The following is a 27,777-nucleotide window of genomic DNA, read 5'->3' on the forward strand; positions in this document are numbered from 1 at the left end:
TTCATAATTGCTGATCCTCGACTTGTATTTGAATTTGACCCCGAGTCCAACCCAGGTTTTTTTTATCTTTTATCAATTAAATGTTTAATTACTAGGATTCAGATTATTCTGATCAAATTAAAACTTTTTAACTTTCTCAGATTTTGGAATGTGTATTTGGCTACTCCAACAACTTCATATTGTGTAATAAAGATAAAAATTTAGAAATTTGTTATTAAATTAATAGATTATTGAATATCCCATCAGTTGTAGAACTAAGCCATTTCCAAAATTAAGAAACAGATTAAATAAATATGAATAATATTTTCATTTACTTATCAAAATGAGGATTATTTCTTAACTTTTTTTTTAAACACTCTCCATTTGATTAAGTTAGGCCATATTTGTCACCCTATTTATGGTCTTGCATCATTGAGAAATTCTTTTCAATCTCCTTGACCTTGCACCTTATGATTTCTGTCTATTAAAAAATTCAATAGATATTTTAACTCTCTGAAAAACATTTCTTGTCTCGTGGAAAGTAGAAAATGAGATAATAAACTCACCGGTAAATTTTAAACTAAAACTTATATCCATATATTACTTGAATATACTCGGAGACTTATTTTGAAAAATTAGTTTAGAAATAAGCTTCATTTTGATATGTATTTAAAAGTAAGTTTAGTAAATCTTTTTTTCTTAATTCCAACTGCCTTTATTTTCAGATTTGTTGTATATAATAAAATAAACAAAATAGTATATCTGGTAAAAAATGACCCTCCCCCCCAGATTTTTGTATTTTATAATGTTTTGAGGTCATCTGAGAAGCTTGGTATGGGTTACAAACTTTTTATGTAACTTTTTGTATATATGTATCCCTGTGTATTTTACAATACATCTCAGGAAGGGTTTAATTAATTGACAAATATGAATTTTGATGTTGTATCTTTTGGATTTAATTAAAAAATAAAAAGAATTTTTTTTCTGGTTTGATGCAGCGTTCCAAGATTCTTATCTAGTGCTAGTCATTTCATTTCGGTATTCTCCCTACATCCTCCATACCTAACATTTGTTTTACATTTTCGAAATGTTGCTTGCCTGCACAATGTTTCCCTTCTACCTGTCTCTCCTATATCAAAGCTGTTCCAGGATGCCTTAGTATGTGGCCTATAAGTCTGTCTCTTCTTTTAACTATATTTTTCCAATTGCTTATTTCATCATAAAAAGAATAGATGAAGAATTGAAATATGAGGAAGTTGGACCAACTGAATATTTTACTTGTCTAGTAAAAGCATGTTTTTTAATTATCAAAAATGCAATTGAAAGTAGTACAATTTTTATTTTTATTTCAGTTTTTTGATAAAATTTCTCTAGTTTTAGTTTTAAAAAAAAAAGTCAATCAAACATTTACTCACAAATGGAGAAGTTTTATCAGCTTTATAGCTTGAATGTTTCATCTTATCGATGTAAGTTTTTATTATTATTTTTATAAATGAGGCGTTATCATAATGCATTATTTTTATCATTGTGGCAGGAAGTAATACATTCTTGCCTCTAGAAACAAAACTTCTATAAAATTTTTTAAACTTCTACTTTTTTAACTTGTTTGATATATTTTTTTTTAATTGTTTTTTTAAGCAAGACTAATTGTCAGACTAACAGTAGTTTTCAAACTTTATTTTGGAGTAAATTAAAATTTTTTAACAATTTTTTTTCCAAATAACCCAAAAGGTTATCTTAAGTGCATTTAAATCTATTTTATTTCCAAAATGATTGTCCTTAGTGCTGCGTGCAAATTGCTCCTATTTTTATCATTTTTTATCAGTTTAAAAACCCAGTTTAGAAGATATATTTTTCTTTTATTAACAGTAAAAGAAAAGTAATTTATCACTAAAGGAAAAGTTAACTTTCAAGCTGTATGCTGAAAAAATTCAGCTGTACTGAAGTTGTTTGCTAGTTGCTGCTACCCATTTTCATTTATCTTACTGTTATTGTTAAAATTCTTGTAAAAATTTATCTGTCAAATTGTACGAGTGAAAAAAAATTGTACCACTTTCATAGACATTAGATCAGCTTGTACTTTAGAAAATGTATTAAATATTTTGTCTCAATTTCTTAGATTAAATTTATCACATATCTTTATGTTTCATTAATAACCAAAGGTTATGTTTATCCTTTTTTTTTTTTACATTTGTTTCCAATTTTGAGTAATTCACGCATCTTGAATGTAAAATCTGCAATACTATAAGAATGGTGCTGGATGAATTGTGACTTAATTTAAATCATTCTCCTTTTAAAAGTGACAGGGCAAACCAGTTTTCTTTTAAAATAGCTGGTTCAATTGAAAAGTTGTAAAAATAAATAATTGTAAATATTGGTATAAATTTTTTTACAATAAAATGTTGCTCTCATGAAGAAGTAAATGAACAGATTGTATTTTTTTTTTTTTTTTTATACAAAATTATAAAGTTTTTAATAACTTCTTTTGTGATAATATATTAACATTCAGTTAGTAAACAATTGCTGCGTATTGTTATTACGGAAGAGATACTTTTTATTTCTTATTGTTCCATATATGTATATGTACACTTACAACATACTAATTCAAATGTGAAATGTTGTGATGGTTACATTGTACTGCATATGCTAACACTCGGTCGGTATTCTTTGTATTAAACATGTATCTTAAAAAATGTAATTCCCTTATTCTTGGAGGAGATCCTTAATAACTGTCAGGGGTCATCATTCTTGTTGACCTTCAGATAGTACTTGAATTCTCTTATTCTTATTGTAATTATTCTTTGGAGTTATCCTTATTGTTGTAATTTCAATGGTTTTTTCCTCATTAAAGCTTTGTTTAGTTGTATGCCACAGACTTTGGTTAACTTTTGACAAGTGCATCATCGCTGCATTGCACTTCAGTCAATTGCCTAGCTAATTTTTATTGTGGTTAGTAGGAGCTAGCATTAGAATGATACCTCAAACAAAACGTTATTTAAAAAAACTCATTCTTTCCAACTACTCTATATGTGTTCGGTGGTTTCTTCCCTAAAGTTTTTATTTTTGAACTGTTAATAAAAGGTTATTGTTGATATTTTTAAAATATGTTGAACGTTTTAATGGACCAAATTATAACCACTGTAAATTATGAATTTATATATTCAGTATACTAGTTGAAGTATTAAACTTTTACTACAATTGCAGAGGAATAAATCAAAATTTAATTTTTTATTAATAATAAGTTTTAATTACTGCTTTTTACAGTTATTACATTTCTAATTTCAGCAATTATCAATAGACAGCTGGAAAAGAAACGTCGTCTGGAGCAAGAATTACAACGGGAAAAAGAACACCTTAAGATAATGCAGCAAAAAGTAGCTGATATGGAACAGGACTTACGAAAAAGGAGGCAGGGAGACCATTCTGCTTCCCATCGCACCAAGGTTTGTTGATTGCGTCTCATAATTTAATTTTTACTGTAATAAACATTTAATTTATGTAGTTTCTACATGTTTTATTCATCTAATTTCTTAGAGATGTTTTGTTTTTTGTAATTCTGCATCCACACTTATATGAATTAGAAAGGCTTAAAAAACGTAACTTGTAGAGATAATGAGATGTTGAGGGGGTTCTGTATCTGAAGGGGGATTATATTTAATGAAAATATTATGTGTTTATATTTTTTAAATTATCAGAATATTACACCAATTGAACATATGAAGTAAATATTTTTTTTTAACCTAAAATTTTTTACTTTTACAAAAAAAGCTTGTTCGTATAATTTTGCAGATTACCTTTGTACAATAATTTGTTTAGTTAATAAATTTTCATCTTATTTTTTCTATAACTTTTTTATATGCATGTTTTTATTTGAGACCATGTCAATTGAAATGCAACACCATGCTCTATACCATTTCCTTAATTGTCAGTAACTGTTCATGTTTCTTGTTATAAATCTATTAAGACTTGATTTAATTGTGTGATTTTAAAGTACTTTTTAAAATCTTTTGTATCCTCAAATAACATTGTCGTTTCTTAATCTTAATTTTGTCCTTCTGGACTCCAATTGTTTAAATTCTGGCCTGCAACTGTTTTTGGTTTTAGTTACCAAAATTTTTTTGTTTAGTTTTAGTTGTTTGTTATTCCTAATATTTAATTACTTCATTTCCATAATTATTTATTTTCTAGTAAATGGCAATGTTGATTATAGTTATGTTATTTTATTTTATGGTGATAAATCAATATTGTATAATGTAAAAAGTGGCAAATATCACTGGGATTTGAACTGAGAATTTTCCAGTTAGTGGTGCATCATGTTGAATTTTTTAATTACACATAAATAGGATGTTAAAAGTTAATTATGTCAGCTTGCCTATCAAAAGAATGAATAAGTTATTTTTATTTTGATTATAGAGAAATATGAAACATACTTGTATATGATTTCTAATGGAGAGATCTCTAGCCTAACAGAATTTGTTATGTTTGCCTATGAGAAGGTAAAATGGTTATTATAGGTTTATGAATGCTGAATAATTTTGTTATTTTATTTATTTACTGTTATTAGTTTTTTTCATATACCAAACCATCCTGCCAATTTGGCAGAATATTTTGTCAATCCTGACGACAATATACAGAGTTATTCAGAAGCAAAGAGAAGTAATTAGAGAACTGAGTCTAGAGCTTGAAATAAGGAAAAACGTTTATACAAACACATCCAAAAATACTTTGTTATTAAGTTACAGCTAGTAAAAAATTTTGCCCAGATTTCGGTTCCCCCAGTGTAGTGAGGTCATACTGAAATTTTTAAGGCATTATATAACTGGTAAATTTAATGAACTGTTATATTTTTTGACCTGAAAAATTGAATAAGACAGATCCCATAACTTATCTCCCGTAATTTTTATGATATCCAGCGTAAAACAGAAACATTTGGTGATGAAAAACAGGTTATTTTTAAGTTTAAAGTACAATAACTATGGTAGATGACTAATAAATGCATAAATTTTATTATCAAAACTTGTGGAGAATTTAATTCTGAGAAGATTAATGTTATAAAGTCTATGAAAAACAAAAAAGATCAACTTGTATTATTGAAAACAAAATGGAACAAAATTTAATAAAAAGATTTTATAAATTTGTAAAAATTAAAAACTGTTGATTTTAATACAGCTTTGTTTTTCCTTAATACATATCTAATATTTCTATTTTACTTTGGATATCATGAAAGATACATGAGATACAGTTCTGGGACGTATTTTATTCAATTTTTCAAGTCAAAAAACATAAGAAATCATTCAGTTTACCCCTTATATAAAACCATACAAATTTCAGTATGAACTTATTTCACCAGGAAGTACTGAAATCGGGTAAAATTTTTATCTAGCCGTTACTCTATAACAAAGCATTTTCAGACATATGTTTGTATGAATTTTTTCCTTACTTCAAGCTGTAGAATCGATTCACAAAATATTTCCCTTTTCTTTTGAATCTCTGTATATATATATATATATATATATATATATATATATATATATAAAACGTTTTCTTGCATAATATTCAAATCCCCACAATATATACATATAAAATGTTTCAGGAAGTTTCTTTTATAAGTATACTCCTCTCATCAAAATGAGAAATAAGTTTATATAAACGTAGGCATGGTAATACTTTGTTTTTTAGTTATAGCTAGCAAAAGATTTTACCTAAATTTTTGCACTAAAAATCAAATAATGCTACATTAAAACTAAAAGACCCAAATTGGTGGTTTTATATGCAATCTTACATGAAAAATTGAAAAAAAAAATGGCTACATAAATTCTACATCGAGTAATATTTAACAAAATTGTTGTAAAACTCTTACAGTTTGAATCAAAAACTATATTTTTTAGGTTTGGTGTAAATTTACTTTGTTAAACTAACAATAATGAAATAAAAATCTCTAGTCAGAACTTCTAGAGACTTTAATTCTAAAAAAAATGATGTAATTAAGTCAATAAGAAGAATCAAATAATTTTTTTAAAAATCAATTTCTCTTCAAACGTCAAAAAATTTCTGAGAAAGTTACTTTTTTCAAAACTAAATCAATTTATTATTTTAATTATTTAATGTGCTATTTGATTAACGTACAGTATTGCTATACTACAGTTACAATATTACTTTACCTGCTCAAATTGTCCACTTCCAGCATCAGTCCAAATTTCAGTATAACTGATTGACATCACTGCCTTCTCCAACATTCTTGGAGAGCAAATAGATTTTATGTTATAATTAATTTTTTAATATATTTTAAATTATCACAGGTTATTTAAATGATGTTTTGGATCAGTTAATTCAACATAAACTATTTTAATTCCATTTCTGTTCTACTTATATTCAGCCATATTTCTTTTAGTGCGTTTTTTTAAATGTTATCCATTTAATTTGAAAAATTAATATGTATATATTTTTCAGGTGCAAGAACTGAAGGAAGAGATCATTAGACTTCGTGCTGAGTGTAAATATATGACTGCTGAGGTTGATCTGAGTTCTGTAAATCAAAAAAGTAAAAAAAAACATTTTATTTTATAATACTTTTTTTTTTTAAAGTACACATTATTGACTAACTGAAACCATTATTTTTGTACTTTGCTTGATGATCATAACAGATTATTTTGTCAGTGGGATTGGTGGTGTTTACTTTGAAGCTAGCATTCTATGCTTTCATCCTTTAATGAGATTATTGGCACTGGCAATAAGTATTTTTTTATTTTTGCTCACTGCATCATTTTATGAAACCGAACTGTTATAACTATTCTAAATACTTCTTAAAAAATTATTGGATAATCTCAACTTTTAAACTTACTCTCAGTTTTTTAAACTTATGTTGCCAATAAATGTTTATTATTCAGGATGGAGAGAAATGACCAGAACATCATACAAAGGCATACTTCATCGCATGCTAATCCATTAATTTCCACGAACTGTAGTTAAACTTACTTCTCGAACATTAGAGATGGCAAGTTGTATGTATGTAAATATGTCTTTTGTCTTTGTCATTAAATTAGTTGGCAAAGAGCCTGATTATCATTTATAATTAGGCTTATTTATTAATAGTAGCCTACTTGTTTGAAAACATACACTGTTCAGTGTTTCAAACAGAGGTAAGATGTTACTCTTTCTCTGCTTACATGTGTGCAGATAAATGAGACTTAATTTATATGCTGTTGCATTATTTTAAAAAGTAAGTAGAACATGTAACCAAAGGAACTTATTGTTCATTTTTTTAACTTGTCGCAGCAATTGCTCTAAATTTGTGATGACCAAATGAAGTTTAATACATCTAATTATATAAATTTAATTTTATCACATAATTACTTTATTTTCAAACACGATTATGTGTTTTAAATTTATGTCATTGTAAAATATTTACTTAACACCAGTGACAAGTTTACCATACATTTAAAGCTCCCTTCTTTTTTATATTAAAAGCTTTTATTAAAATAAAATATCTTAATATTAATAAAATTAATGCAATTAAATATGTATGTGTGGGTGTGTATATACACACACACACATATTTATTTAATATTAATTATTTTTATAATGTAATTCGGTAGTAGCAACAAATTAAAATATTATTTTTCAATAGTTCTGTTTTCTAATTAAAAATTTATTAAAGCTACCCGCAACTCCTCTTTTCCTGTTCTGTTTTATCTAATACAACCAGCACTGTATAGCTGTACTTTCACCCCTGGTCAGCTATAATTTGTAACACCTTGCTAGTTTCTTGTATACATCATCAGATCTTCCTTCTCCATTTCCATTTCTTTATGTCGTTTGCTGAAGAAGGGTTCTGTGTTGCTATTGTAAAGAGTTACAAATTCATCTTCAGTATCTCTATATATATTCTTAATTTACTGTTTGTTATGTATTTCTAATACTTTGAAAGACCAGGTCCTTCAAATGAAATCTCTTTTTAAAAATGCTGCTGTTTTAGAATTCATTTGTCTCCAAAATGTCTCACATCACATTATCTACCTCTTTCCTGTCATTACAATGGACTTTCTCTTGACTAGTATTTATGGTCACTCAATTCTTAACTTTTTCTTCTATTTTTTTACATAGTGATTTGAGATCTTAATTTTAATAGAACTTTTTTGTCATTCCTTCTATTTGTATGTGTTACAGTCAAATGTGTTTTCTAATTTGTATGAAAATTTACAGTAAGCTTCCTTGCTAAGGTAAAATAACCAATTACATATATTTTTGCATAAAATTATCCATTTGATAATTGCACCTGCTATTATTCTTGATCTGGGTAATGAAGAGTTATGGCGAAGAGTAAGATCTCTATCATCAAGCCATCACTATCTGGTTTCCCTTCTACTAGTAATGTCATCCATCATTTCCAGTCTAGTTTCTTAAAGGTTTCAATCTTTATATTTTAATGATTCTCTAACCTTAACATTATGCTCTAAAATCATTCTCTTATTACTGTAGAGCATCACACCTTTTTCAGTTTGCTATTACATCTTTAATCTTACCTGTCATATTCGTAATTTTTAATTGTTTTTCTGCCCAAACATCTTATTTTTTAAAAAAAGAGTTTAATTATAGGATATAATGGAGAAACTTCCTCAACAGTAATCGGTCGATAATGTTCTCTTGTTCATTCCTACTAACTTTCCAAACCATTTCTTGTTCAAAATAACCCCTGCCATTTCTTTTATGTTTACTTTCTCTATAGATAACTTACTTCCTATTCTCATTTGCTCTGATTCTAGTTTACATTCTTTTTTCATTGTAATTACTATTTCTTTTTCTTTTCCTATCATATTACTCTTGTTAATTATACTAATTTTGAAAACCTAATGAACTTTCTCTACTTTTATTATCGATTTCTCACAGAGTTCAGCAGTGTGTCTTATCATTTGCATGAATGCCCTTGTATCCTGTTATTCATATTTGATTTTACTTTTTTTGTTGATACCATTTTATTTATTATTTGTTGATTTTTTCTGTATAATTGAGGAATATCAGTTATAGTCAGTTTTCAGTAGTGAACTTATCAGTTTTATTGCTGAGGCAGTTTAATGTGGTTACTTTTGACACTGTTCTACCATGATTTTCTTCTTTTTTAAAATAGGAATTAAGAAGCTCAACTCAAAACATGCTATTTTCCAAATTACCTAAAAACTAGAAAGCATGTACCTAATATTGTGTTTGTTTATTGCTTTTATTGAATATGCAATTAGTTAGGTTTGTTGTTCAATCGCTGGACAGGAAACAGTCCCCAAGCTGATATGTAGCTAGTTCCCCCCACCAGATACCAAGGATGCACCAACCCTTCAGTTCTGGCCTCTTAGCGAGAAGGCTCTACCAGAGAGTGAGACCTACATCCACAGAACTGATGATATAGAGAAGTGAACTTCACACTTCTCTACAGACATGGGCACTCTTACTCTTTAAAAAGACTCTATCTTATTCTTTTCGATAAGCCTTTTTTAGGGCAGCATAAGAAAGTAGACATCCTTCCTAATCTTCCAATTTTTTTTCTTAAAAAAAGGGGTGAATGATTGGAAACGATATCTATCCAGAGGGATAAATGAAGGTAGTTTACTGTCTTGTCCAGGATCCACTAATCTTTCAAGACTATCATATCAGTGTGATGGTTAAGATTTGCTCTATAAAATAAGAGATATTTTAAAAAAACTATTATTTTATATAAAAACAAAACTCTGATATCAAATCTTTTTTCTCCATTAATGAGATCTCAAATAGCCTTTTATTAGTCAAAAGAATGAAAAGCCGGAATAAATGTAGTTAGCCATACTTAAATTATAAATTTCTTAAACATGGTTTCCTCTGATAATTTTTTAAATAAAATAAATGTAATTAAATTTTTTTTTATTCTATTCTTAAATTTTATTAAATTTATATGAAACATTCACTCCTTCACTTTTATAAATGATTTTGATTTTAAATAATGTTAAATTATAAAAATTTGTTAAAGCCATTTCTTCTTAGCATTCACTAAATGGCAGCTGCCTGATTGGCTGTTAGTAATGACTTTTGTCAGTTTACAAATACCATACAGTGAAATATTTTTATGACTAGGATAAGAAGAGAATATGTCATAAGTCTGTCTGTGTATGTTTAATTGTTAATTACTATTAAAAAGTTAATTGTAATAGTTTATCTATTTAATCCACTTGTTTTTTTTCTGTTATCTTAGTACCAATTGGGGAAACAAGGGAAGATTTCTATAAGCACATTTATAAAGGGCCAGAAGGAACATTTTTACAGCAGCCTCCATCAGTTATACATAGCGGCAATGGTAGTATAATTAATTTTCTTGTTTGTTTAGAATGAATTATGTTGTAACTTGTGTTGTTTCAAAATATGAGTAAAATTTTAATCTTTATTGATTAGCACTTTAATATATAGACACAGTATGTTGATGATATTCTCATTATATATACCTGGTAATAAGCAATGTACATTTAATGTTATTAAACAAATTAATATCCTATAATGAAAATTTTAGATTCATATTTTAAATAGAAAATAATAAAATGTTAAATTATTTAGATATCAATATCATAATAAACAAGGACAACCAAATTGAAACATTGAACATTTACATGTTCAATATAAATATTACATTTAGTAATATAATAATTCATGAAAAATCAAATTGCCTTTGGTCTCATAAAATTAACACTCATACAAATATGAATTACACAAAAAATCTTTACATGAAGCAAAAGTTGGAGTCTGGGTTAGTGTGTATAGAACGTACATTGTAGTTCAATATTTTTTGAAAATATGATTAATAGTGATCATTATTGTGCTGTTTTAACCAACTTCATTAGTTAGTTAACAGAACTAAAAATCAATCATGGTTCCAACAAGATGGTGCACAGTGCATACAGCTAACATTTTTACAAAATGTCTTTGGTGAATGAATCAATTTGAGGGGTTTGCGGCCTGCATGATCACCTGGTCTGACTCTCACAGATTTCTTTCTACAGGGGCAGTGAAACAAGCAGTATATCACAACAGACCATGCATGCCTGACAAACTAAAAACTAAAATGGTATATGTACAAAATATTCCAGCATATCAGCTGGTTAAAGTGTTTTAAAACAAATTGAAACTTGCAGTATTGTATTGATGTTGGAGTATGTCGTTTTCAACACCTACATTATTTTAATTACTGCAATATTTGTTTCTATAAAATAAAAATACAAAGTAATGATTAAAGAAAAGTTTCATCATTTCACTTCCATAATTCCAGTGCACAGCAACTTTCCAAATGCACTACTGTAATTAATATTTATAAAAAACAACTATGAAAACTACCAAACTACCAAAATTTATAAAATTAAAAGTAAAGATTGTGATGGTATTTATATAGGAAAATCAAATTGGTCCTTCAAAACTAGATTTTTTGAACATTATAGAAACTACAAAAACAATAAATAAGGTTTTTGTAATATACCAGACCATCTACTAAACAATAAACATATTTCTGATATTAACACAAATTTAAAAATATTAGAAATTAATAAAGTGACAAAAAATGAAATATATTAGAAAAATATTGCATTTATAAACACATACAAAATTTCAATTTGGTAACCATCAGATAGTGTTTGAGGAAGACAGTCTTATAAAAACTGCAAGAGATAGCAGCACTCTTGTAATAAATCAATATGCAATTTTCATTTTAATATTACAGTAATGTAACAAACATTATAACATTAACATTGTAACATTATATTACACCATGTACATAAGTTATTTTAGTATGCAATTTAATTAAATAATTCAGTCATGACCAAGGATGCAGGATCCAACAAAAGTACTTTCATGATAAAGTTAACTTAAGATATTGTCTTATCTCAATATTTTGTACTAGACTGTTTTATATATATTAGTTCATGTGAGTATAACAAAATTATTATAAAACAATAAAAAATTTTTTTAATTTAAAAATGTGAAGAATTTCTACTATTACTATTAAGTAATTGAGTACTATTCCATATTTAAGTAACTCTTAATGTATTATTAATAATGTAGCGTAGAGTTAGGATTAGATTAAAAACAACTTTTGAATACCTTGTACTTGGAAAAATTAGTAAGGTTATACTGGTTATAAAAGAATGATTCTCATTTAAAATATCAAATTAGATTTTTGTTTAGTTTGTATGTATGTTTTTGATGTGAATTATTTTCTCCATTTGTCCTGTTCTGATGTATACTGTAACAAGACCGGTATAATGGATCTGAGTAACAGATTCCTGCCAATTAAAAAGAAAGTAGTAGAAAATATAACAGCGGAAGGAATCGAGAAGGGGCTAAAAGAAATCCTTTTATTAGAGGTAATAGGTCCATTTAACAATCGTCCTTTGTTATACTGCCCACTGACACAGCTAAACAGATGTTCCGTGAGAAGAGTTACCAGACCCAGGTTTGGAATCTCATGGTAAAATGTGAGGGGGGGCGATATTCTCATGCTTCAAGTTGAAAACAAGAAGTGGTTTGGTGAGTTACTGTTAGATTATTAGTGAAAGAGATAATATTCTACATTTCATTCATAAATTGTTAGGGTATTTTTCTTTGTGAACAGCAAAGGTATTTGCAGTAAAAGAACTTTATACTTATCTTATCTATTGTACTATTGTTGTTAATACAAGACTAGTGGTTGAAAGTGTTTAGAATAGCAGTCATGCGGTCTTTTGTCAATGTTACTGATTTCTGGTTTTCAATATTTAACTACCTGTAAATAAATCCTGATGATTACTTTAAATTCTGTTTTGTATGTAATCACTGTTTATTATTATTATTACTATTATTGTGATTGTGATTACTATGATTATTATTTGTTTATTTTTGTCTTTTATTATTATCATTATTGTTTGCTGTTGTCATTGTTATTGATTTGCCTTATTTTATTTATATTCTTAAAGTAATAAATTGTAATTATATGAATTTTCAATTTCAATATCCTGATCGAGCCACAAACATGCGACAGTATCTCCTGTTTTCTGATTCCCTCCTAAAGTATACCTCAGACAATTTATATAACAGTAATGTTATGATCGACATTACTGAGGATTTAGTGTCTCTTTTTTAATTCTGCACAATCCTGTTTTACAGCCAGAAACTTTACTTATTAAAATAGATTTTTAAAATTGCCCATTGTTATGTACAACTGATTGGCATATTACCCTTGTGAATTTTTGGCTTTTGCATTAGCTCTTCACTATTATTCTTCATGTTCTTATGCTTTACTGCAATTTCCTTAATTCTTTTCATGCTGGTAGTGTAAATAGTTTCAAATCAGCTTATGCTGGATTATTCAGTGGCTAATAATACCCTGTTAAATTTCTTATTTATCTACAATATATTTGAAAATAATTTTTTTTTTTTAATTATTTATTTATAAAATATTTTTGAAATGTTAAAAAATTTCATAGCTATTTTTTTTTTTTTGCGGCATTTATTTTTTTTAAAACTACATTTGAATAATGTTAACCGATTCACATTTTTTTCTTTATGAAATATAAGATCTATGTTAATAATTCTTTAACCGATTCAAACTAAAAAAAAAATTAGTTACATAACAGATGTTATTCATAATTGTTAGAAGAAAAATACACTAAATATAAGTGGACAAGAGAGAGAAGTCTATTGATATGAATTCCAAATGAATATGAAAGAGATCCATTTTATAGATCTATTTTTATCAATATACATAACAGTTATTGTATTTATTTTACTTTTGTATATTATTTGAAAAGCCACTATATTCAGATGTTAAAATACTTTTATTGTAATTTTAGGAAAAATAAATAAAGTACAAAGGGATAAATTTATACATTTCTTTCAGAAATGTTATGTAATAAACCAAATATCTGATAACTACAGCTATAACAATATGTAGTTTGATCATACTTCCAAGGGGCAGTGTGCTCTTCCAAAACTTTCACATTTCATTTGAAGTTATGTAGAAGTTGTGTGTGGTTTTTCTTACAGCCATTTTCTGTATAGACGTACACTGAAAACCAAATTCTCTTAGACTTATTAAGCAAGAAATGTATATTTAATATATAATGTGGCTTGTGTTTCTTTTTACTATTACATGAGATTACTTTATAGTTCTGGAAAATGAGATTAACCGCAATATCAATCGTATTAGATTGGCATGAGATTAATATTTTTTAAATGAGCTAGATTCACTGTAAAATAACAAGTATGTATATACTGTGAAGGATTTCATTAATATGTTATCTTATATATAAAGCCGAAGTTTTGTCTGTTGTCTGTTCTGGCAACACACGAGAATCAACCGACCAGTTGCTTTCAAATTTGCAGGATAAAGTCGAGTTATACCACGGAAGGTTTTAAACCATAGACCCCTTGGGAGTGAAATCATGAATTAAAGGAAAAAAGATTAATACTTTTACTTCATTATTATATTTCTGGTACCATGGCATTTACTGGTTACCATATTTACTATTATTTTGCTCTTTGTGTTTTAGTTTCTTTTTCAAGTTTCTATAAAGCCTGAATACTTTGTTTTTTATCAGTATTATTCTCACAACCATGAGGGTAACAATCACTGCGAGGACCAGGGTGTGGAGCCCTCAGACTGGATGAGAACGGCAAGCAAAGCAAGCTCTGCTGACCTGGGGTGGGCCCCAGAGAGACCCAGAATCAGCTCTGGGGTTCACCTTGGCCCCAGCATCCAGGGGGCAGAGCCCCTTGGCTATAAAAATGGGCTCACTAAGCTCGCCCAATGGCTAATACATATATATATATATTTAGATTTAGCATTTCATTAAATAAATTTGCTTTTTCACTATAGGATAAAAATAGCTGACTTGTTTTGTAATGGAAATTTTAATGTATCTAGTTTGGGGGATGTCAGACATGATAAGCCCATATATTTTTTTCTGGTAAGTATTCATTATTTTAATAAAGTTGACTTTTGCATAAAATGTTGGTCTGATAATAAACTGCATTCACACCATGACTAATTTGTTGATAATACTTAGGTAAACTATAATCCTCCACATTTTATGTTTGATAATTTATATATTAAGAAAAGTATATAACATTTTTTATGCTGAAAAATAAAAAGATAATAAGTAAATCTAATTAATTGTAATAATTTAATATTTTACAGTACTGGGTGGTTCAAAATGGACTTCACAACTTTAAAAGCATGTAAAACTTTATTTAGGTAACTTACAGATTTGGTTGAGGTCTCATTTCATAGCAAAACAAATCAAACTTTGACTAACTTAGTTCATTAGTACTGAATTCCTCCACTAGTATTGTTAAAAATGGATACATTTACTGGTGTGAAATGTGCTTGCTGTGTGTTCTGGTTTCACAATTTGCAGTCAGCAACTGCAGTTCACATAATTTTCATAGAGTGTATGGTAAGGATCCTACTAGTAGGGATACAATTTACTCTTGACACCAAACCTTCATTGAGATAGGTAGTTCTGTTAAACATACAAAATCATCAGGTTGCCCACGCATCCTTGAAGCTGCTGTGGAACAACTCGGACAAAGCTTTGCAAAAGAAATTAACTCGATGTGTGTCATTTGAGACTGGCATTCCACAAATGACTGCTTGGTGCATATTGCATAAATGATTGCACTTGAAGCCATACAAACTAATCGTGGTTCAACACATTACAAATGATGACAAAGTTGCTCGGCTGCAGTTTTGTGTGGAAATGATGGCTAGAATTGCAGACAACAATACATTTTTAGCAGTGTAATCTTTAGTGATGAGTCAACGTTTCACGTCAGTGAGTAGGTAAACACCGATAATTGCCGAATAGGGGTATCGAAAACCCTCATGAAACTATGCAGGATATTCGTAATAGCTTTGAGGTCAATGAATTTTATGTTCCAGGAGGCAACTGTAAATGTATGGTTTATGGTTACTATGAATGTTATCCGGACATGCTTCAAAATTTTCTAATTAATCAGTTAGACAATGATGGTCAAGATGGATGCCATTACTACCAGCAAGACGGAGACCACCTCACTACCACATAGAAGTCCCAGATTTTCTTGTTACTCGATTCCCAGGTCGGTGGATTGGTAGTGAATGTCCAACTGTATGGCCACCTTGCTCCCCAGATTTGACCCCGCTAAATTTTTTCTTATGGGGTTTCATTAAGATCAGGTTTATATACCACCTTTGCCTGCTGATCTTGTTGATCCAATAATTTGAATTAACACTGCAGCTGCAGAGATAACACCTAACTTGCTTGTTGCAATATGGAATGAAATCGACTTCGGGTTGGATATCTGTCACATTACAAATGGAAGCCGTATCAAACCAAAGTGAATGTTGAGTGACAAACTTTTTGTGTGTTTCTATGAAATGAGACCGACCTCATTTGAATTTGTAAGGTATCTCAATAAATTATTATATGCTTTTAAAGTTTTGAATTGTCCTTTATAATGAATAATGTTCTATATGAAGCTCAAAATTTGGGCAAGCTTCTGCTTGTTACTCTGATGTAGCATCTTTCACTAATTAACTTCTTTTTTAGAAAGTTTTTTTTTGTAATAATTTCATACCCTATATAATAATCATCCAGGGAAAAATATGTAACAAAAATTATAAATGTGTATAATAAGTTAAATTAGTTGTTACTTTTTATTAATTTTTTTTTTTTTAGAAGTTGGTTTGTAAGAGTTATTAAATATTTGATGTCTATTTTACTACAGAAATAACACATTTTAAAATTTTATACATATTTTTTTATTCTTTTACAAGGGAATTTGCATATATCGACCTACACAGAAATACTTGCATCTGTAAAATAAGAGAGTTGAAGGATTAAAATTGTCAAGTGCAAGAAAAATTCACTGAAATCAGTGTTTAAGTGGAGTAACCCACCGGGTTGGTCTAGTGGTGAATGCGTCTTCCCAAATCAGCAGATATGGAAGTCGAGAGTTCCAGCGTTCAAGTCCTAGTAAAGCCAGTTATTTTTACACGGATTTGAATACTAGATCGTGGATACCGGTGTTCTTTGGTGGTTGGGTTTCAATTAACCACACATCTCAGGAATGGTCGAACTGAGAATCTACAATACTACACTTCATTTACACTCATACATATCATCCTCATTCATCCTCTGAAGAATTATCTAAACAGTAGTTACCGGAGGCTAACAGGAAAAAGAAAGAAAAGTGTTAAGTGGAGTGGATGAAAGAAAGGAAAGACTAGAGATTACTGTTGGGATATTGAGGGTAGCGAAAGATAGATAAAGAGATTGAGTAATGCAATCTGATGATTAGTTTGAATAAGGTAATCAGGGCATACGCACTGACCCATTTATTGAAATTAACGTATAGTCACTTGTACATGATGTGTAGGTAATCTAGACAATATGCGCAAGGGCTGTATGGCCAGAACTAGGATGTAGCTTGAAGTGGATCTATTCATCAAATAGATGTAAGAATTGTTTTTAGAAATGTACAATATTATACTGTAACAAAAAACCCAATCCAGCAAAACTATCCACATTCCTGTCCTGAAACTTGCCAATTCTGCAGTTCAGGTCAGTAGACTGTATGTTAAGAAAAAACATGATCTAAAAGTTTTAAATATGATGTCCACAATAATCTTCTTTTTTTATAAAACATGAAAATGTTAGTATTACTGAAGAATTTTGTTATATCTAATGTTTCAGACAAGTTGTTTAAAAAAATGTATAGCATTAAAGTATGTCTATTTCTGTGTTTATGACATTTTGACTGGTAAATCACTGGAGCATTATCACATAATGTACCCGGACAGGATTGAGAATGTTAAGACAGGAAGAATTTAAGAGTGATTTACTGTTCTATTGTATTGCTATGTATTGTAATGTTATGCTGTGAAAGATAAATTTTTCACCTATGTTTATACATTTTTTACAAAGGATTTCATAGTGCAGTAAAATTAGTGTACTAAAATCACTATACATGAAACAATCCATTTTTAAAAAAGAATGTTATTTTATGTTTTTTGTTTAGGACAAAACATTGGAGAACGAAGAGAAAGAACTGCTGACATTTCAAACTCGGATCATCATCGACCACCAGAGACTGTAATTGAGCCTTCAGCTGCTGATGGTGATGGTCCCAACTGGACCTGTTACGTGTGTACATTCCGCAATCATCCACTTCTAGATAAATGTGAACAGTGCGAAATGCCACGCATCGTTTTAGGTACTAATAGTGGAATTGATAGTAGTAATATTCCTTCCAGTTCACACAGTAGCAGTTCTCAATTAAATCCAAATTCACGGTTAACTAATAATAATAAATCTCCAAATTTTGTTCATTAATCCCTAGTGTTTATTAAATTCTGTATAATTTGTTTTTTTATATCTTTTAATTCAATTGAAAAACTAATGAAATTAATTATTCATGTTTTTGTGGGGGTCTATAATGTTTGTGTTGTGCATTTTTATTTCATTAATTTAGATGTTTTTTTACTTGAAGCATGTGATTTTATTTTAATTTAATACAAAATATTTTAAATGATTTGTTTTGTTATAAATATTTATCTCAAGAATTATGAAATACATTTATATTAAAGTTTGATTTAGTGTTTTGTGATTTTATTGTAATTAATTATGTAACAGAAAATAGACGTGATCAGTAAGACTTGAATAGAAATATTGCATGATAATTAATATGTATATTTGTATGTGTGTTCAGTACAGTGATACTAATACATTATCCTCTATTTCCTCAACAGTTTTCCAATGATTCTCATTTTGGTCTTTCTTCCATTTATTTTTAAAAAAATTTATCTTTGTTAAAAAAGATTTTTGGTCTTAGAAAAAGGCACTTTATAAATTACTTTTGAGATTTTGAAAATGTTGTACCAGTTTTCAATTTTTTTCTTATAATTATGTGTAAATCGGCATATTGCTGTTTTAGAAGAACTTACAAATTATATTCATTTTCATTAGGCCTTTGGTTAATAATCCCTAGAAATCAAACATTTTGTTGTTATAATTAATTTCTCTTTATAAAACTGTGGTCAGACATTAGTCAGTTGTAATTGTCAGATTTGTTTTGTGAATTAACCTTGTAAATAACTAGTTTAATTTTATTAGATTGTTTTTGTTAATGAGAATAGATTAATTAGCATGATTAATTAATGTTTGTGTGCTCATTAACTTTTCAGTTTTTGTTAAAAAAATTACATTATTTATAATTATACTTATTACAATTATAAATATACAAACTATATTCTTATAATACAGAAAACCAGAGTGATCAAATAAAATTTTCCCTTATTTAAGGGAAAAGTTTATTTTAAAAAATCTAAGAAAACTTAGATTTTTACTTTTTAAATAAAATAAACTATTTTTTGGAGAATATTTTTTTCATTTTCTTATGTACACATATAAAGGACATTAAAGAAGTGAATTTATATTTTGATAATGTATCCTCAAATAATAAAAAAAATTGAAATAGATGAAAAAATCCTTTGCAATGAACATATTTAAAATGCAATGACTGAATTTTTATTTTTAGTCTTAATAAATTATATGAGGATAAAACTTATATGTAATAATGAATCTTTCCTAATATTTTTTATTAAAAAGTGTTGTTAAAATTAATAAAATTTACTTTTTTCTGAGATTATTAAATTCTTGTTTTACTACATAGTACTCGTTGCATCCGGAAAGAACCATTGTATAAATTTCTATAAAATTTTCCTCATCTTGAAGCAACACTAGTACTTAACAGTATTTTATAAACCAGTTTTGATAAAATGATTTTATTTTGATGAGAAATGTATCAAATTATTATACGTACCCTGCCTTTATTGCATAGCTGCAAGTATTTTGACATAATAAAAGTCTACATTATTTAAAATTTAGTTTGACTCATTTAAAATAACTATTTTTTCTTGTTAATACCGATTACATTACAGACAGTCACAAAATAAAAAAATTTAGTTGCTAATTTTATAAAATGTGTCTATGATGACTATAATCAATGAACATTTACAATCTTCTAATTACAAAATTATACATAAATGCAATAACTGAAGAATTATTTCACAGATTGTTTTATTATTTATTTATTAGTGTTATTATTATCATTACTAATATTATCTTTTTGCATTGATTCAATGATCATTTGTTAATTATCTAAAAATCTAATAATTTTAATTACTTATTTGGTATATTAATTGCAATATTATATGAATGAGATTACCATATTTTTTAAATATTTTTGTTTATTTTATTTTATTATTTTAAGTAAATTGTCCAAATTTTGTAATCAGTTATGAAAATCATAACAAGAATGTTACACATCTGTAATAATAATAAGATAATGATAATACTATATTTTAGTTTAAATGGTATTAATGATTATAAAGACTGTAATTGAAGTGTATGCAGGATTTATAAACTAATATAAGGTAAATTATGGACCAGAACATGGTACCATAACTGTCAATGAAAGTTGTTGCAATGATAGTTTCCTAATTTGGTATAAGTAATACAATTATAATAATTTTAGGTTTATTAAAATAATAATTTGTTTTTTGTTATTGTTAATTTTCAAATACTCAATTAAAGTTTGGAAAAAATATTTGGCATAAAAAAAAGAATTCATTACAAATTGGTTAATATTAGGTTTTGTGGGTTTTTATTTCTTTTTTCATATGTTTTATTAAAAATTCTGTACATGTAATATGATTATTTTATTTTAAAAATAATAAAATTAAACTGATTGCGTTGTTTTTTTGTTCAGTTTTAATTTTACTAGGAATTCAGGACTTCATTTGCATGTGCTTTGCCTGGTCTGGTTTTATATTGATGTGTTTTATGTCTGTTATTGCTTTATTACTAGATTTTTATAACTATTCCCTATTTATTTTATACTTTGTTTTTTACTGATTTAGTGTAAAGTTAATAATATATGACAGATTTTATTCAACAGATATCTATAGTTATATAAGGAAATGTGTTTTTACTACTGAAGAAAATGTAATTGTAATTTCATTGCATAGCACCAATAATCTTTACTTGTTATGTTCATAATTGGAACAGATAAATCTGTGAATTCATCCCAATACTATCAGCATTTATCAGCAAATACTTGATGGTCAGCAGTACAAAATATAATATCTGATCGTAATACATTTTTTTATGATTCATTCAATTTCATTAACAAACCTAAATGTTTTTTATCTATCAAAACAATTTTGTTATTTTTTATTTTAAATACTCTTTAACCTGATTACACTCATTATATGTAACAAAGGAATGAATACTCATCTAGAAATTTTGTCAATTGTACTTTTAAAATCATGATTCAATAATGTTATTTATATTGCAACAAAATCAATTGAGCACTGTTGTTTGTGTATAGCTGGAAATCAAGCATATATTTTTATTGAATTCTGATTTAAAAATCATAAAATAAATTTTGTAAATTTTTTTCTGTATAATTTGATGATAGTGATTTGTAATTTGGAAAATGGAATTAGGTAAATCAACATCCGATCGGTATAAACCCTTCAGTAAGCAGGAGACACTGGGTCCAAAACACATAAATGCATGTGAGTTTCTTACAGAAAATTCATTGTTGTCTGAGAGTATTGTTTATTAGATATAAATTTTATACAACATATACAGAGTTGAAAAAGTTTGCATGTATAATATACAGTAATAACATTGTTCAATATACAGTAGTCAAGAATGTAATTATCCTGATATAAAGTTTTATAATAGCAAGTATCTAGTTGCTAGACTTCTTATTAAGTCTCTGATCTTTGAAGAACTATTACACATTAACTGCAGGATTTTGCAGGTCATTATTATCTCTCTATTACACTGTAAACATAAAACACTTACGCACTAGGTCAGATATACATGTTGAATCACTCTTCTAGAACTATTTATACACAGTTTACTAGTATATGTTACGGCATAAGCATAACAAGAAAGTCATTCTTGCCATATCTATCACATGATTGCCGTGTTATATATAATACTTTTAAAGAAGAACTAGTGTGTTACACCCCAGTTGTAGTCGCTGATTGTGAAATAGAGGAAAGAAACAACCAAAAACGTTTTTTCAATATACAGTCAAATTAAGAAATTACCGCTAGGTATAATAATTTTTAGATATGTAAACTGAAACTCTGAACTATATGTTTATAAAAATAACAATAAAATATAAGTTATCAGAAAAAATAGTTATTGATAACAAATAGCTACATTTTGAATTTCAACAGGAAAAAGCTATCAGACCTAGTAAATTAATCTCTTGAACACTTCAGCAAGTTACGGTCTTCAAAATATTTTATTGTTTCTGTTTAAATTTTCATGTTAATTTATTTTTTGTTTATTAGCAACAGTGTATTTAGAAACTGGTGACTTTTCATACAGTTTTATCTATAATTCTACTTGAGGTATTTATACCGATCATAAGTGTGCTTAATTATATAAAAATAAAACATTTCAAAAGTTCTATTGTTAAACCAAAAAATATTTTTCATAGGTATTTACACCAACTGTATGGATATTTAATCACAGCTAGAAACGTAAAATAATTTTTATTGTATTTACAATATTTTTATTACAGTACTATTAACAATGGCATATCAAAATTAAATATATTCCATAATCTAACATATACATAACCAGCTACATCTAGCACATAACAGTAAATCCATGAGTACATTCCACATTTTATTCTTACAAACTTTCATCTAGCGCTCTACACTTTTTTAACCAAAACTCAGAGTAACTCTATACAATAAAGGTAAAACTCAGAGTAACTATACGTGGGTAGGTATTATATATATATATATATATATATATATATATAATATATATATTAACCTAACCAAAACCAATTTTTTTTTTATTGTATTTGTCCATATTCCCCCCTCTGTTCTAATTATGTCAAAGACAAAAGTATAAAAACAGTTTACCACCAAGAGTACAGAATGCAATAATGCTTCTTTTCTTATACTTATTGTTTTTTGTAATAGCACTTCCGAGGGTTTCCGTCATCAGTTAAACTTTTTCTTTTAAAAAATCACATATTAAATTCAAAACATTAAAATACAAACATTTAAAAATATATGTAGTCATAAATATTAAAAAAAAATTTGTTTAATTTTGTTGTGTGGCTAGCCACACGTACACTGTACTGAAGTTATTTGAATTTATTTAAATCATATAAATGTGCTGCTATCTAAGGCAGTTTTGATAAGAAAGTCATTATCAAATTCTGACTGTACAGTAATCAAATTAAACTTTTATAATATTATAACTATATAATATTCTAAAATACTTAATTTTTTTAAATTATTATTATTATTAATTATCACATTCTTTTACAATTTCTACTATATGTAAATTTTTATCCGAATCTTGGATTGAATGTTTATTGTTTATTAAATGATCTGCAAGGTTGGAGAAACCTAACTTGTTGTTCTTATAAGATCTAAAATGTTCTGCAAACCTCGCCCTAAATGATCTATTAGTTTTCCCAATATAAATTTTTTTACAATCATCGAACGTTATTTTATAAATACCACACAAATTATTAGGATCATTATCATCATTATGAATTTTTAAGCGTTTTATTATATGATTGCATGGTATATAAGCTATTTTATACTTTTTATTATTGTAAACATTAACCATGTTTTCAATAATGTTGTTAGTATAAAATTATACTAACAACATAACAATTTAATACATCAGTTTAATATTAACAACATTATTGAAAACATGGTTAATGTTTAAAATGGAAAAAAATATAAATTAGCTTATAGACCATATAATATATGGACCAATCATATAACAAAATGTTTAAAAATTCATAATGATGATAATGATCCTGATAATTTGTGTGGTATGTATAAAATAACATGCGATGATTGTAACAAAATTTATATTGGGAAAGCTAGTAGATTATTTAGGGCGAGGTTTGCAGAACATTTTAGATCTTATAAAAACAGCAAGTTAGGTTTCTCCAATCTTGCTGACCATTTATTATTCAATAAACATTCAATGACCAGCAGATAAAAATTTACATATAGTAGAAATTGTAAAAGGATGTGATAATTAATAAGAATAATAATAAAAAATTAAGTATTTTAGAATATTATATATAGATATATAGACAAAAGTTTAATTTGATTAATGTATAGAGAGAATTTGATAATGACTTTATCAAAACCGCCTTAGGTAGCAGCACATTTATAATTTAAATAAATTCAAATATCTTCAGTATACTGTATGTGTGGCTAGCCACATAATTTTTTTTTAATTTTAATTTTTTTAATATTTATGACTATATATTTTTTTATATGTTTTTAATGTTTTAAATTTAATGTGTGATTTTTTAAAAGAAAAGGTTTAAGTGATGATGAGGGAAAGCCTCAAAAGCGCTATTACAAAAAAACAATAAGCATAAGGTTTTCTATTATTGAATTCTGTACTCTTGGTGGTAAACTATTTTTATACTTTTGTCTTTTGCATATATATATTAAGTAATATATATATATATATATATATAAATATTTGTGTATGTGTGTGTTATGTTTGCACAGCAACAGAAAAAACTATTTTCTTGAGGTTTAGAATTACTTGGTAGATGCTGTAGTTAGTAAAGAAAAAAAAAACTGTAAAAAATAAAATTCATAGCATGAGTAGTACCATAATGTCTGAATTTTCTTTTGCGTGAGAGATTTTCGGAACTCTACCATCAATTCAATACTGTCTATATATTTATTTTTATTGTCAGTCTGAGATTCAGTTTGATTAACTCTTTTACATTTTTTGTTTGTCAAAAGATTATACTTGATTCTAGAAAACATTTCAATTTTGTATACCTACTTAGGTAAACTTAAATATTTTTGGGCAGTCAATACTGCCAGCCTCCAAGCCTGGCAGTAGTGGCTGGAGTGGTATCATCTCGGCCTTTCATCCAGAGGTCCTGGATTCGAAAAAAAACTTAAGGACAGTCAATACTAATTACTACAATACACGAAAATCATCATAAAATAATTTAATTATTATATATGTGATGTACAATTAAAAAAGAGACCATCATGTTTTTGTTTATTAGCTACTTAAAAATAATTTCTATGACACTAGTTAAGATTTAATGGTACTTACATATTAACACCACCGCAGCTACAGCTTTATTTAAAAACAAAGTAGTCAGTCAGATTTCGGTGGAAAATGAACAGTCTCTTTATTAATTTTAATAAATGGTTATTTATATTTATTTATTTTATAAATATAATTTAACCAAACTTAACCTACGCTCGCTTCGCTCGCTAACCTTGACTAATTAACACCATAATTTTTTGAGTATTTATTTAATAAATTCAGTAATTATTGCAATTATTTATTATTTAAATAATCAAAACAATCCTGTTAATTAGTCAAGGTTAGCAAGCGTAGGTTAAGTTTGGTTATATATTTATAAAATAAATATAACCATTTATTAAAATTAATAAAGAGACTGTTTTGAATCTATGTTAAACTCTATATCGGCTCATTTTCCACCAAAATCTGATTGACTGCTTTGTTTTTAAATAAAGCTATAGTTGCGGTGGCGTTATTACGTAAGTACCAATTTAATTATAAATTAAATAAATTTTAAGTGGAAGTAGAAATTTCATCATTTTAAAAACTGACACAGTAATGTTAGGTATTTATAGACATGTTAATGTCAAAAAACAATTATCTTGGCTTATATATTTTTGTGATCAGAAAGGACTTTTGAGATTTTTTAGACGAAAATTATTAACTGTTTTAATATTATCATTTTATAAAAAAGATGACATATATACAGGCTGTGTTAAGTTATAGATGTACATGGGTTATTTTTCTGTTATAGAGGTTTGCTTTTCTCTTTTCAGTAGCCTGCTACAGATTGAAAACCGAAATTCAATTTCAGTTTGTTTTGAATCTTCAGAATTGATGAAGACTGTTCATGTAAAGTACTTTACTACAGTATACCCATCCAATTCATTATCACTTTTGATGAATTGTAATTATTACTTATATATCCATCACTTAAATTGGTATTTAATTAAATTTCAGTTTTATTCCATGCAACATCAGCATAATACAGAGAAATTATTAATGCACAATTGCAATGGACCACCATGGTTGTTTACATATTCCTTTTGTTGATGATAGGTAATGATTTATATTGGTAGTGCAGCTAATTCATTTTAAAGCTGATAAAATTTTTTTTTAATATGTACATTTTAAATACATGTATAAAAAAATATTCTTGACTTATTAATGCAATGGTAGTATTTCATTAACAAAATTTGAAAGCAGGTATACACAGCAAAAAAAATGTACAATTTCTTCTATTACATGTACTCCAGTAGCATCCGCAGTACATTGGTTCTTAAAAGGTTAAATTGAAATGAAGATAATGAAATTGTAAAATTATCAAATCCTTAATCTAATTGAAACAATGTAGATATCTTGTTCAGCAAACATAACAGGTCTGTGATGGTAAAATTGTCTGGAATTTTTCTAATTTTAAAAATCCATCTATCTCTAAATGTTAGCATATTATAAACAATAATTTTGTAAAGCTGCTATTTATATAAATAGTCATAATTTTTTTTTATGTATGAAAGTGCAAGAAGTTGATATTCTGAATAAAAATATAGTGAACTTTTGATAAAGAAGTTGGAAGTAGTAATAAACCTATAACGTAACTGTACATATTGTCACTTTCATATGACTACAAGTCTGTGCATTTTCCTATTAGTGGGTGTCTGCAGACAAACAATTAAGTTCAATACCTTTTTATAATTGTAGTGTGCATTTATGCTATCAGTTTGTGACAACTTGATTCATTTAATTTATTATATTATCTATCTTTTTTTATGTACTTATATCTTCCAAGTAACTATACTTATATTTTACAAGTAATCTTATATAATTTATATTTTACAAGTTCTTATTAAATTAAACCTAACGGTGTCAAGAGGCTGTGTCAGTGTTCTGACTTTGCTATATTTGTGAAAACTTTACTGTTAAAAAACAACAAAGAAACATTACAGAATTCATAAAATGTGTATTTTGGTGTGAAACTGATTAGATGACCAAGACAAATCTTGGGCACCTCTTAAGGTTTGTTCAATGTGTGTTGAAGAGCTTCACTAGTCTCTCCATTTTGGGATGTCAGATAGAACCAACCATAGTGATGAAGTTTGTTCATGTTTAACGCTTGGATTGAATTTAAAAATCAGAAAGGGCATTTTTTACCCAAACCTGAATCAATGATATGCCCTGTACTGCATGGTCCAAAAATACCTTTCCTTCATCACCAGATAAATTAGATGATATCTGTGATGAAGAAATGGGGTTTCATTGACCTGTGCTAATGAACTCTATGATAAAAATGATGGTTATGATTCTGGAAGTGATGAACCAAAATGTTCGAGCAATCCAAATTAAATGATTTGGTGAGGGACTTAAATCTTCCTAAGGACTCTGCTGAACTTTTAGGATCAAGGTTGAAGGAAAAAAAATTGTTAGCTCCTGGCATACTATTTACTGGTTCAGGAACAGAGAAAAAGACTGTTCAATACTTTTCTCAAGAAGATATATTACTTTACTGTAATGATGTACCTGGACTCATGGAACAATTCCAAATTGCCTACAAGATTTTGAGTTGAGACTGTTCATTGATTTATCAAAAAGGCATCCCTGCACAAGTAAGTATGCTTCTTTACCAGTGAGAGATTCTGTTTAT

General features: G+C 27.5%; 1 protein-coding gene across 10 annotated transcripts in view; it reads left to right on the forward strand.

Annotated features, from left to right (window-relative positions):
• The window catches only part of LOC142334065 (uncharacterized), a 191,664-nt gene that overhangs the window by 142,459 nt on the left and 21,428 nt on the right, over nucleotides 1-27,777 (forward strand). For all 10 annotated transcript variants that reach the window (XM_075381801.1, XM_075381769.1, XM_075381751.1 and 7 more), the window contains 4 exons: nucleotides 3,265-3,422; nucleotides 6,430-6,520; nucleotides 10,193-10,294; nucleotides 18,019-18,213. In XM_075381801.1, the coding sequence (XP_075237916.1) occupies nucleotides 3,265-3,422; nucleotides 6,430-6,520; nucleotides 10,193-10,294; nucleotides 18,019-18,213 (546 nt within the window). The remainder of the gene's footprint in view (nucleotides 1-3,264; nucleotides 3,423-6,429; nucleotides 6,521-10,192; nucleotides 10,295-18,018; nucleotides 18,214-27,777) is intronic.

Source organism: Lycorma delicatula, chromosome 1 (genome assembly GCF_047948215.1).
Source record: "Lycorma delicatula isolate Av1 chromosome 1, ASM4794821v1, whole genome shotgun sequence".
Taxonomy (NCBI): domain Eukaryota; kingdom Metazoa; phylum Arthropoda; class Insecta; order Hemiptera; family Fulgoridae; genus Lycorma; species Lycorma delicatula.